This window comes from Puma concolor, chromosome E2 (genome assembly GCF_028749965.1).
Source record: "Puma concolor isolate L17-30 chromosome E2, mPumCon1.1.hap2, whole genome shotgun sequence".
In the NCBI taxonomy this organism is placed as follows: domain Eukaryota; kingdom Metazoa; phylum Chordata; class Mammalia; order Carnivora; family Felidae; genus Puma; species Puma concolor.
The window spans coordinates 56,912,014-56,925,299 of record NC_141681.1 but is presented as its reverse complement, the minus strand read 5'-3'; the positions used below and the strand labels follow the sequence as shown (position 1 = coordinate 56,925,299).

The 13,286-nt window shown below is 39.5% G+C and overlaps 1 protein-coding gene across 1 annotated transcript in view; it reads right to left on the bottom strand.

Annotated features, from left to right (window-relative positions):
• Nucleotides 1-9,530, bottom strand: part of LOC112850887 (uncharacterized) — a 53,673-nt gene extending 44,143 nt beyond the window's left edge. Inside the window, exons 1-4 of the mRNA XM_086688432.1 lie at nucleotides 9,434-9,530; nucleotides 8,926-9,018; nucleotides 7,835-7,896; nucleotides 1,306-1,459 (exon numbers count right to left, since the gene is read on the bottom strand). Coding sequence (XP_086544558.1) covers nucleotides 1,306-1,459; nucleotides 7,835-7,849 — 169 coding nt within the window. The 5' untranslated portion in view covers nucleotides 7,850-7,896; nucleotides 8,926-9,018; nucleotides 9,434-9,530. The remainder of the gene's footprint in view (nucleotides 1-1,305; nucleotides 1,460-7,834; nucleotides 7,897-8,925; nucleotides 9,019-9,433) is intronic.
• Between the last annotated feature and the right edge of the window lie 3,756 nt (nucleotides 9,531-13,286).

Here is a 13,286-nt window from a genome sequence, read left to right as displayed (position 1 = left end):
TTTTTTGCCCATGTAACTGGATAATGAAATGAAACTTCATAATTAGCTCATCCATACACTGGCTATTATATAAGTGTGCATGAAATCATACAGATGTCTATCTTCCTTAATTCTTAATCTTTATAAAAATGTGTTTACCTGAACACAGTATTTCATAATTCAGTGATTCTCAACATATCTTTCATTTTTCCTACTGTGTGTTCCTTATGGAATGTAAATTCTGTCTTTAGTTCTCAAGGAAGAATTGTTTAGAATTCCAGAGAATATTATTTTCTGTAAATGTGGTTACTTATTAACTTAACCTGCTAGATCAATTTTTAGATTGTAATATATGGATTTGTTAAAAGACCTTGTTTCCTTCATCATATCCTCATACATTATTAAACACACATTATTATTAAACACCAAATCAAGCTGCTCTCCTGAGCAATATGTACTGTTTATGAATAGGGGTCTTTCTACAGTGTGGGGAGGGGCAGGACATGTGGACACCGAGGTGCTTTGGTGCTCAAAACTAATATACCAGGAGATACCAGTATAGTTTGTTTAGCTCAATGAAAAATCTGAGCAAAGGCCAGGACCTGGATTCAGAAAAGCAAGAGTGAAACGCAAGGAGTAACGGGCAACGTGGGAATGCTGCCTGTGCTTGCACATCTAAGGGAATATGATTGTGCTGTAAGTTAAACACCTGACCTTGGAAAAGGTCAAAACAAGTTAACTGACTGCCTGAATGCTTAAGGATTATTTTAGGTATGCAGAATACTGGTTCTCTTCCAAGAACTACTGAACCAAAAGCACAAGTGCAAAACCACAGAATCAGTTATTTATGAAAATTCACCATAATGTTTCCTTCTTTTCCCCAACTTTAAATAACCTTATTGTCTCTGAGCCTTATCTTTAAAGATGTCAGTGAAATTTGACTTTGCTAAGAATTTAAGGGTTTTAAATCCTATTCTCCCAACTCCCAGATTTTTTTATTTAAATTCTACTTAGTTAATATATAGTGTAATATTGGTTTCAGGAGAATTTAGTAATTCGTCACTTACATATAACACCCAGTGCTCCTCATCACCAGTTCCCTACCTTAAGCTTTTCTGACTACTAATGTTCTGCAAATACCTAAACAAGCAGGAATGCAGAATTTCTGAAGAAAAGGGAAGTTAGAGTCCATTTGCCACATTATGATGCCTTTCCATTCTCAATCAAAACAGCTGCAATCATTCTCTTAAGAATAGGGATTTGAAACTCTTATGATCATGTCAGGGGCTCTCAATAGAAAATGCAAAGACATAAAAAGTTAATTACCAACTTCTGGAGAGAAGTTATCCTCACCCAGGGAGACCAGGTTCCTGTAGTTCTCCAACATCACGTCCCTGTACAAGGCCCTCTGAGCAGGGTCCAGGCACTCCCACTCCTCCTGAGAGAATTCTATGGCCACATCCCTGAATGTCAACCGCCCCTGAAAGGAAAACACATTTCAGCAAGTGGACAGGGAAAGTGTTCTTATTTGACACAAAACAAGAGAAGCACAGATGTGTAAAGACTGACTTGGCTGGACTGAGTGCTCTTTGATCCATGCAATATAATTTTGAGCAAGTGACACTTAACATAAAATTAGCATTTAAAAGTACCATTCGGGGGCATTTAGTGCACTCACAAACATCACCTCTGTCTAGATCCAAAACATTTTTATCAGCCCCAAATCCTTTACCCATTAAGCAGGTGCTTCCTATTCCCCAGTCCATGGCAACCACTAATGAATGGTTTGTCTCTATGGATTTACCGATTTTGGATCTTTTCATGTAAATGGAATGGCATCAAAAATGTGACCTTTTGCATCTGCCTTCTTTCACTCAGAATAATGTTTGAGGTTCATCCATGATATAGTATGTATCAGTGGTACATTTCCTCTCTTCTGGCTGCAGAGTGTTCCACTGCAGGACTAGACCATATTCACTCAACTACTGATGGGCATTTGGTTGTTATCACCTTTGGCTAATATTAGTAACTTGCCATGAATTTTGTAGTACAAGTAAGTGTTTGCATACCTGTTTTCAATTCTTTTGGTTATTTCCTAGGAGTGGAATTACTGGGTCACATGGTTAATTTTTTAAGAATCTGCCACAGTCTTTTCCACAACACCTACACCCTTTTCACAGTAATGTGTCATGAGTCTACATTCTCCACATCTTTACCAACATTTTGTTGTTGTTGTTGTTCTTTTACAGTAGTCATCCTAGTGGGTGTGAAATGGTCTCACTGTGGTTTTGATTTTGCATTTTATTAATGACTACTTTCATCAAACATCTCTTCATGTGCTTGTTTCAATTGTGTATCTTGTATGGAGAAATGTCTATTAAAATGCTTCGACCACTTATAAGTTGGGTTTTTGTGTTTTGGTTGTTGATTTCTTTTTTTTTTTTTTTTTTTAATTTTTTTTTCAACGTTTATTTATTTTTGGGACAGAGAGAGACAGAGCATGAACGGGGGAGGGGCAGAGAGAGAGAGGGAGACACAGAATCGGAAACAGGCTCCAGGCTCTGAGCCATCAGCCCAGAGCCCGACGCGGGGCTCGAACTCACGGACTGCGAGATCGTGACCTGGCTGAAGTCGGACGCTTAACCGACTGCGCCACCCAGGCGCCCCTGGTTGTTGATTTCTATAAGTTCTTCATACATTCTAAGTTCTAGACCCTTAGTAGATATGTGATTAGCAAATTATTTCCTCCCATTTCCTCACCTATGTGATAATGTCCTTCAGTGCACAGACATAATTAATTCTGATGATGACCAATTTATCTACTTTGTCTTTTTCTCTTTTGATTTGGGATCATGTATAAAAATCCACTGCCAACGCTCAGGTCATGAAAATTTACCCCTATGTTTTCACCTAAGACTTTTATACTTGTAGCTCTTACACACAGTCTTTTGATTAATTCTGAATTGATTTCTTTACATAAGGCAGTTTCAATTTCATTCTCACACGGATATCTAGTTGTGCCAGCATCATTTAAGAGACTGTCCTTGTCCACTGTTTTTGGCACTACTGTAAAAAAGGAATGGGTTACAGATGTATGGGTTTATTTTGTGGAAGTTCAGTTCTATCACTGTGATCTGTATTTCTAGCCTCTGCTGGAATTACACTTTTGATTACTCAACGTTTGTAGTTAAGGTTTGATGTCAAGAATTCTAGGTCCTCCAATATTTTCTTTCTCACATTTATTTTGGTTATTTGGCATCCTTACCAATTCAGTATTAGTTTTAGAATCAGGAATCCCACTTAGGCCAAAAAGGCTGTTGGGATTTTGCTGAGGACTGCATTACTCTTTGTATCACTCTGGAGAGGACTCCCATTTTACAGTCTTCCAATCCATAAACACACGATATCTTGACATTTATTTAGGTTTTCTTTAATATTCCCCAGCAACTTTGTAGTTTTCAGTGTGTATAAATCTTCCATTTACTTTCTTAAATTTACTCCCATTTGTTTCCTTGCTCATGTAAATGGAATTGTTTACTTAATTTCCAGTTGTTGATTGCTACTGTACAGAAATGCAACTGAATTTTGAGTGTTGATATTGTATTCTGTATTTCAATGAATTTATTATCACCGGTAGTTTGAGGATTCTTTATTTCTAAATATGAAATCGTGTCTTCTACAAATATAGTGCGATTTCTTTTCCAATTTTGACACATTTGACTTATTTTTCCTCTGTATTTTCTCTGATTAGAAGTTCCAGTACAGTGTTGATATGCGGTGGCAAAATGGGCACACTTGTTTTGTTCTTGGTATTAGGGGGAAGTTTTCAGTTGTTCACCAGTATGATGTTAGCTATGGAATTTTAATAATACCCTTTTTTAGACTGAGGAAGTTCCCTTCTGCTTCTAATTTTTGAGTTTCTGTTGGATGCAGTATTCTGTATATGTCCACTGAATCTAGCTGGTTTACACACAGTCCTCTATCATTGATGTCTGGTTGTTCTATCCATTATTAACAGGGAGCACTGAGGTCTCCAGCTAGTATACTAGAACTATCTCCTCCATTTTGCTTCAAAACACTGGGGGCTTTGTTGTTATGTACATATTGTTTATAGTTGTTTTATCTTCTTGATGGATTGGCTCTTTTTTCAATACATAATGTTCTTCAATATCTTTGGTAACAGTTTTACAACTTAAAAGCTATTTCATCTGATATTTGTATAGGTACCCAACTAAGTTTCATTACTATCTGCATGGAAAATCTTTTTCCACCTTCACTTTGAATCTATCTGTGTATCTCAATTGAGGCTTGGGGCACCTGGGTTGCTCAGTCAGTTAAACACATGATCTGGATTTTGGTCAGGTCATGATCTCACAGTTCATGAGTTCAAGCCCCGCATTGGACTCTGGCTGACAGTGGGAAGCCTGCTTGAGATTCTGTCTCCCTCCCTCTCCCCCACTCAAGCTCTCTAAATAAAGAGTTTTAAAAAACAGAGTGAGCCTTTTATAGACATAGAGTGGAATCATTTTTAAAAACTAATTCCTTGGGGCACCTGGGTAATTCAGTCGGTTAAACATCTAACTTCGGTTCAGATCATGATCTCAGTTTGTGAGTTTGAGCCCTGCATCAGGTTCTGTGCTGACAGCTCAGAACCTGGAGACTGCTTTGGATTTTGTGTCTCCCTCTCTCTCTGCCCCTCCCCCACTCATGCTATGTCTGTCTCTCAAAAATAAACAAACATTTTAAAACATTAAAAAAAATAATTCCTTTATCTTTTATTGAAGAGTTTAATCTGTATACATTTCAAGTTACTACTGATAAGAATTACTTCTAACATCTGTTGTTTGTATATCTAATATTTTCTTTCATAATTCCTCCTCTTGTAGGTGTCTATGTGGGTGCATACTATTTTGATTGCCTTTATGTTCATTTTTCTATTTTCAAGTTATTTTCTTTTTTTAAAAAAAAATTTTTTTCAACGTTTTTAATTTTATTTTTGGGGCAGAGAGAGACAGAGCATGAACGGGGGAGGGGCAGAGAGAGAGGGAGACACAGAACCAGAAACAGGCTCCAGGCTCCGAGCCATCAGCCCAGAGCCCGACGCGGGGCTCGAACTCACGGACTGCGAGATCGTGACCTGGCCGAAGTCGGACGCTTAACCGACTGCGCCACCCAGGCGCCCCTCAAGTTATTTTCAGCGTGGTTATCCTGGGGATTATAGTTTACATGTTAAACTAATAATATTTGAATTTCAGTTGATACTAATTTACCTTTAATAGCATAGAAACAACTGTTGTTATACAGTCACCCTTCATGTTCTTACTGTCAAAAATTATTTGTAAGAGATGTGAACAGATGTTTTATACACTCAAGAACAGATTTTTATTATTGTTTTACACAGTTGTCTTTTAAGACACATAGGAAAAACTAAGTTAGAAAACAAAAATATTATAATACTGGCTTTTATATTTACTTATGTAGCTACCTTTACTAGGTTTCATCCATTTCAGCCTGAGGAACTCCATTTGGTATTTCATGTAGGCTAAGTCTGTAAGTGTGAACTCCCTCAGCTTTTGTTCCTCTAGGAGTCTCTTAATATCACTATCAATTTTGAAGTATAGTTAGCCTCATAAGGAATTCCTGACAGGTTTTTTTTTTTTAATCTTTCAAACTTTTAATACCACAGGAGACTGCTTCTTGGCCTCCACAGTTTCTGAAGAGAAATAGGCTGTTAAACTTATTGAGAAGCCCAGTACATGAGAAGTTGTTTCTGTCTTGCTACGTTCCGCATTCACTCCTTTGTCTTATAAAAGTTGACTGATTATGTGCTTCCCAGGGATCTCCATGCATCTGTCATAGCTGAAGTTCATTGAGTTTTTGGATGTGTAGGTTGTTTTTGATAAATTTGGCATGTTTTCAACTCTTATTTCTTCAAATATTCTTTCTGTCCTTTCTTCTTTATCCTTTCCTTCTGGGATTCCTACTACGTGTATATCAGTATTCTTAATAGTGGTTTCTTAGTCTCTGTTCATTTTTCTTTTTTTTTTTTCCCTTTTATTCTGCTTTTGTCCCCTTTCTTCTGTTCACACTTGATAATTTCAGTTAACCTATGTTTAGGTTCACAGATTCTTTATTCTTATTGTCTATCTGTTGATGAACTCTCTAGTGGATTCTCAATTTTGGTGTTTATACTTTTTTAACTCCAGAATTTCTATTCCATCCCTTTACTATAATTTCTATCTCTTTATTGACATTTTCTACTTGTTGAAACACTGTTCTACTTCTTCCATGTTTTCATTTACCTGAGGATGTTCAAGACAGTTGGTTTAAAATCTTTATTTACTAAGTGGAATGTCTGTGCCTCCTCAGAAAGACCATCATTAATCTGGTTAATCACGGTAAAGATGTACAATCTTAAGATATCCTTAGATATCTGTCGTGAAGTCAGCCTGGTAGAAGCAGCCACCATGGCATTCTTTGAAACAGTAAGAAATTGTAAAGGACTCATGTATCTTCATTTAGAGAATGTTCCAATGAGGATCTAAAAAAGCAGTTATCTCTGTTTCCTAACATGAAAACAACTTCAAGACATATGGTATGTAAATATTTCAATTTGTAGAATAAAATATGATGATTAAACATTTACTGGAGAATATATTCTAAAATCTCATTACAACATATAAATGCATTTTTAGAAGATTTGCACTAAAGAGGACATCAGTTCCCAATGAAGACAATCCGTGATGATGGAAGATATGACAGGCAAGGGGATATTTACTTCTTAGTTTCTAAACTGCATCACTCTGTGGAACTGAACCACAAAAATACATACTAGAAGGATTGAATACAAAAAAATAAAAAATAAAAAATAATATTTAACAATTAGTAAAATGAAAATTTAGCACCAGCCTCCCTGATGACAGAAGGTTCTGCAGCTATGGCTGGCTAAATTAAACATTTCTATCTAAAAAATGTGTAGTGTAACATTTCCTAAATGAACACCATGGTCTGTATGAGATGGATGTGCTATAAATAATATGTGGCGCCTGGGTGGCTCAGTTGGTTGAGCAGCTGACTTGGGCTCAGGTCATGATCTCACAGTTCATGAGTTCAAGCCCAACCTCAGGGTTGCTGCTGTCAGCACAGAGCCCACTTCAGATCCCCCGTCCTCTTCTCTCTCTCTGCTCACCCCTGCTCTCTCGCCCTCAAAAATAAACATTAGAAGAATAAAAAATAAAAAAATACTAATTTAAAGAACACTTACTGTTACACAAGCAGGTTGATTCTACACTTTAAAACCAATTATGTTAATAAAATAAAACACTCTCTGTATTCCTTATTCCTACATTGAACTTCCCACTCTATTCCAAAGAATTAATACTTTGGAGTCAGAAGCACAAGGACTCCCTTCTTTAACGTCAAAAGGCATTTGTAAAATAAGACAAAGCAAATCTACCCTGTCAGTCTTACTTTCCAGGGTTTCTCAGGTACTTGTGCACATTAATATGTAATCTCTTTAATCCTGGTTTATATGAGCTGAAAACGATCCAGAAGGGGTCTCTGAAGAATCCTTACTGCCCAACTCCAAGGACACCACAAAGCCTACTCCCATTTTCTAGTCCTTGCCTATGTAGAAAATCCTTCACAGGATTACCACCTAAAATGAGCCTTTTCATTAAGTTCTATGTCACTGGGTCACAGTGAGATGGAATCTGCATGGAGATGACAGGAGAGTGGGAGAAGGCCCTGGGTGTGAGTAAACATCATAGGCAGGATACCTTGGAGACGAAGAAGATTAACAAGTCCAAAATGTGACATTTTAGGAAGAACAATCAATGCAAAATATGACTTTTACCTGGAAAAGAGCCATTCCTCCTTTTTTCCCTCTTCTGGTCTTCTTTCTCAGGTAAGGTTATACTGCGTGACAAAAAGTTATGTTGCTTAATGTTTAGAATCATCATAACCCCTTCTTCTGCCATAACATACATATAGGGAGAACCTCACTATGGAAGAAAGATCGTCCTTTGCTGCCAACTGCAACAGGAGGGATACAGGGATAATAAACTCCTATATGGAGTCTCCAAGTGCATTTTCACCCATTTCTTCAGAAAGCCCTCCCCTCCTGCTGAAACCTACATACTCTACTGCAACTGAATTGTCCTCTGTCTACCTGACACTGAGCCAAAGGGAGGTGCCTCATTCAAGTTCTTGGCTCCTCCTTAGGCAACCAACATGCAATGAATGGTTGATGCAGGACACAGAATCCTGTCCATTCCATCAATTTAGAACAATTCTTAAAGGCCACCCCAGGTCCAGAGCTCCCTGGTAGCCATACGGAGAGTTTAGATCTTTGTCCTGCTGGTGATGGCAAGCTGTAAGAAGGTTTAATGTCAAAAGACGAGATGATCAAATTTTTAAGATTTAGCTAGGATACACAGAAAGAGGGTGAAGCTGACAGAGGCGTGCCTCTGTCTCTAAGACTATGCTCCTTCCTCTTTCTTAGTGGTTTTCATTATTTTTGGAACTGGGTCACATTGTAAAGTCTAATGATAACTGCACACCCTCTCCCAGAAAACTGCCAAAGACAAACACACACCCAATCATTTCAGGGATCTTATTAGCTCATGTTCAGAATTCTTGGTCTATCGACTCATGTTAAAGGTGGGTGCCCTGGGGATCACAGGAAGAGTTACTTTACCAAGTTACCCTTAAGTCTGAGTGGAGTGAGCAGAACTGGGTATAAGTAAATTCTGAAATAGTGGCCTTGACATGTTTAAGTGGAAAGGGCTTGTCCTAATTCCAGATCATAACCTTTCATATTCCTCAAACAAGAGAAGCTTCTCTTTCATGGGTGTAATCAAACCCAAGCATGTAATTCCTTTTTTCAGAACAACTATATTAAATTACAAATAGCAACTAGTCCTGGAAAACATGAAAAAGGGTCACCTGTGGAGATGAGGTCTGAGCAGTCTCTGCATCATGAACGGATGGGCTCTGCTGGAACAAAGTTCCACATCAATCCAGCCCATCCATCAACATCTGTACTGAAAAGGCAAAGGGGACTTGAGGAGAACATCTACTAGTTGGAGACTTCAGCTCAGAACTCGGTAATGTAAAAGATAACAAGAGAAGAAGAGAACTGTTGAGTATTAAATTAACTGACTAAACTAGATTTTGAATGTTAAAAGATCAACATGCTTAACGCCTGTGTAATGAAATACTATAAAGTTATTTACCAGACATCAAAGAATAGTTCCAACATACGATAGACGGCCAAAGGCAGTGGGCCTGGGGCCCGTACTTGCCTCTGAGCGATTTTAACCGGAAAGGAACGCAGACACTCGGTACCCGAACCAAGCGACAGGGCTCGGAAAGTCTTATGGACACAAGGCGAGAAGCAAAAGGAACGAACTTCCGGCGAGAGGGACGAGTGGGTTCCAGGATTTTACCTTACCAGGTGACCCCGAAACCTGGGTGTGGAGGAGGGATTTGATGAGCGCGACCGCTGGTAAGAACCAGAAAAACGGAGACTCACTCACCCGAGCGTGCCCGTTGCTCCGCGCCATCCGCTTCCGGGTCTCTAGAAAAGCGCGCGTGCGCGTGCGTCGTGGGGCGGAGCGGAGGCGGGTCGAGGACGCGACGGTTGGGAGCTGGGGCTTGAGTCACTGGATCCCGGCCTGCGCACCGTCCCTTTCCCTGCGTCTGGCAGTCTGTTTGTCCTTTCTCCCCGGCGGTTTCGAGCTCTGCTTTTGGATTCCTTCCAATCCCGCTGGTGTCGTTTGGAGCCAGGCTGGGTACAACGTTAGGGAAGGGTGGGCCGCTTCTGTTGGGAGCAGTGGTATTTGACAGGTTGAGCACGGTGCCCAGGGAAACATTTGTAGCGACAGGTGGAGACGTGCGGCCAGCGAGGGAGGCGTAGCAGCACGGGGACCTGGGGCCGGAGGTCCTCGTGGGTCGACTGAGACCTGGACATGACAGCTCCTTGTTTAATGAGGCAAAAAGCCGGGGTGGTCAGTGTCGGTGGTGGACGCTAGAATGCGAAATGCAAAACTCTTCTGTGGCGAATGTGCAATTTGGTACTAACCCCCCATCAGAGCTTTTCACTGAATTGTCACTTCTGCTCCCCATTCGCTGGACTGCGTTCCCTGGCGTTCCCCTCCAGGCCCTGGGCTGTGGGGGCGGAGGGCTGGCACGTTGGTTTAAAGGAACAAACATTTCTGCCTCTATGAGTGTTCATCAATTTTTCTCTCTTTAAATTTGATATTCGAATCCACACCTCTCGAGATGAACTATAAATCCAAACGCCTTTGAGACCTACCAGATGGTACCTGCATTTTGCTTAAGTCCTTAATTGCCAAATATCATTGCAATTTCAATTTTTAAAAATCTTTGTTCTCAGTTATTTTGGAAGACTACTTCATACTTGAAAATTAGATTTTTAAAAACAGTTTATTGAGAGAGAGAGAAGCAAGTCTTATGAGGAATTTAACCATGTTTTAATTATTTTTTTACCCTATAGACTCCTCCTTTGTTTGAGCTTTATTTTTCTGTAGGATGTAAAGAAAAGACCATTTATGGACATTTTGATAGGAATTCCCATTTCCCAAATACCAAGCATTAATGATGTCATCCCCACTTTAGTTTTTACTGGTTATTAACTTTTCTTGTGCACTTTGACATACTTCTGAATTTTTAACTTCACTGATACAATACCCTGCTCATAAATAAACATCTCAGGAGGATAACCATACTCGGGTTTTTTTGTTTTGTCTTGTTTTGTTTAGAGTTTTTGTGGCTATTCTTTTTTTTTTTTTAATTTTTTTTTGATGTTTATTTATTATTGACAGAGAGAGACAGAGCATGAGTAGGGGAGGGGCAGAGAGAGAGGGAGACACAGAATCGGAAACAGGCTCCAGGCTCTGAGCCATCAGCCCAGAGCCTCACGCGGGGCTCGAACTCACGGACCGCGGACCGCGAGATCGTGACCTGGCTAAAGTCCGACGCCTAACCGACTGCGCCACCCAGGCGCCCCTTTTTGTGGCTATTCTTATTTGTCCACTATTCTGTAAGGTTTTTGCAATAACACTGCTAGTTTGAAAAACTAACTGATGGTATCTATATCAGGATCCAATTAAATTTATAAATTGGCTTAAGGAGAATTGACCTTTTTATAATGAGTTTTTCTACCCAAGAACATTATATAAATTTACATTCATTTACTTCTACTTTCATATATTTCAGGAATGTTTTATTTTTTTCCTACATATTGGCTTTACACATTGTTGTTAGGTTCATTCCTGGTCAGTTTATTTCATTTTATTTTTTTAAAGCTATTTATTTCATGAGCCCTTTTTCTTTTTTCTTTTTCTTTTTTTGTATATCAATATTATATCCTATTAGCTTACTGAATTATTTTTCATAGTGATTTTACTCGCATATCTACAGCCAACTCTGTGCTCATACTGATGTCCCTGACTTTGACCCCATACTTCAGGGTGCATTTTAGCCTTTCCCCCTTGCTTTTCTGTCCCTATCTGTATTTACCAAGTACTATGGCATCATATGCCTTTGAAGAGTTTTCCATCTATTCCTCCGCTCTCCCATGCTCTCTGCACACTGCTTATAACCCCCTCCCTCTGGCCTCATTTGGACCCTGCTCTAACACACCTGCAACCTTCCAACTCGGCCCCATTCTCCTGGACCTGCAGTGGCAATCCTCACAGCAGTTTAAGACATTTCACGTGGTAAATATCATCTTTGGGGTTGTTGTAGGGATGGAAGAAGTAAAAGAGGTGGAAAGTGCCTCTATTGTCTGGCATCCAAGGTCAGGAAATGCCTGTATTCTTCCAACATATGAGCACATTGTCGAGATACACATGTGCATGCAGGCCCTTTGAATGTAATCACACGGGACTGGGAATGTGGGAGTACAGGCGAGTGTGTAAATGTGTGTGCTTGTGTTTGATGAGCATGTGCATGAGTGTGAGTTTGCTATGGAGTGTATGAGGGTGTGATTGTGTGAGGGTATATGGCCGTGCATTTGAGTATTATGTTGTGCATATGCACATGTGTATGCATCTATGTGTAATGTGTATGTATTTGTATTTGTGAACTAAGGATTGTCCACCATTATGGTTCTAATGTCTGACTTAGACATGGGGAGTATTTGATTGTGTATTTATGGTAGGGAAAACAAAGGATTAGTTTGAACTCATGTTTCTTAATAATAAAGTCAATTAGGGGCGCCTGGGTGGTTCAGTCGGCTAAGCGTCGGACTTGGGCTCAGGTCCTGATCTCATGGTTTGTGAGTTCAAGCCCCGCATCGGGCTCTGTGCTGACGATTCAGAGAGTGGAGCCTGCTTGGGATTCTGTGTCTCCTTTTCTCTCTGCACCTCCCCCAATTTGTGCTCTGTCTCTCAAAAATAAATAAATGTAAAAAAAAATTTTTTTAATAATAAAGGCAATTAGAGCTGATGACTGAAAACTCAGCAAAAATATAGGTGTGGAAAGATATAACCACCAAATGCTATTTAAATGAGTATTGGGGCCCCTGGGTGGCTCAGTTGGTTAAACCTCCGACTCTGGATTTTGGCTCAGGACCTGATCTCACATTTGGTGATACTCAGCACTGTGTCGGGCTCTGCACTGACAGTCCGGACCTGCTTGGGATTCTCTCTCTACCTCTCTCTCTGCCCCCCTCCCCCATTATACTCTATCTCTCTCTCTTTTTCTCTCAAAATAAATTTAAACATCTTAAAAATTAATTTAAATGAGTATTGGCTTATCTGAGCATTAAAGGAATTATTGAATCTGCCCATTTCATCATCTGATCCTGGTGCTTTTATTTGTGAGGGTCTCAGAAACTTCTCCCTTTTTTGTAGATATTGTTCTGTTTAGACTTCCTGTTAACACTAGGGAGATCAAAATTGGTAAAGCATATCTTCCTAACAAATTTCCACGTCATGTACACTTCCAAATATATTGTCACTGAGTTATGCAAATAATCCAGTGATCCCTGATGTAAATAATTGTTGGCATGTTCTTTGATTGTAACTCTGAAAATCCTTTGCATATACTTTGATTTCATTTCTATGCTTATAATTTATATGATAGGTCACCTTAGTGGTCTGAATATTAGAAACAACTCTATTTGGGGTAGAATTTCTCAAGAGAGCAGAGAATCCATTGAAATTCAAGTGTTTCCTCAACAGTCCCTCATCTATCAGACCTCAGCATTTCCTGCCCTCCTCTTGAACACTTGTCTACCTCCAGGGCTTGTGGAAAAGAAAGAGCTTCTCCCAAACACC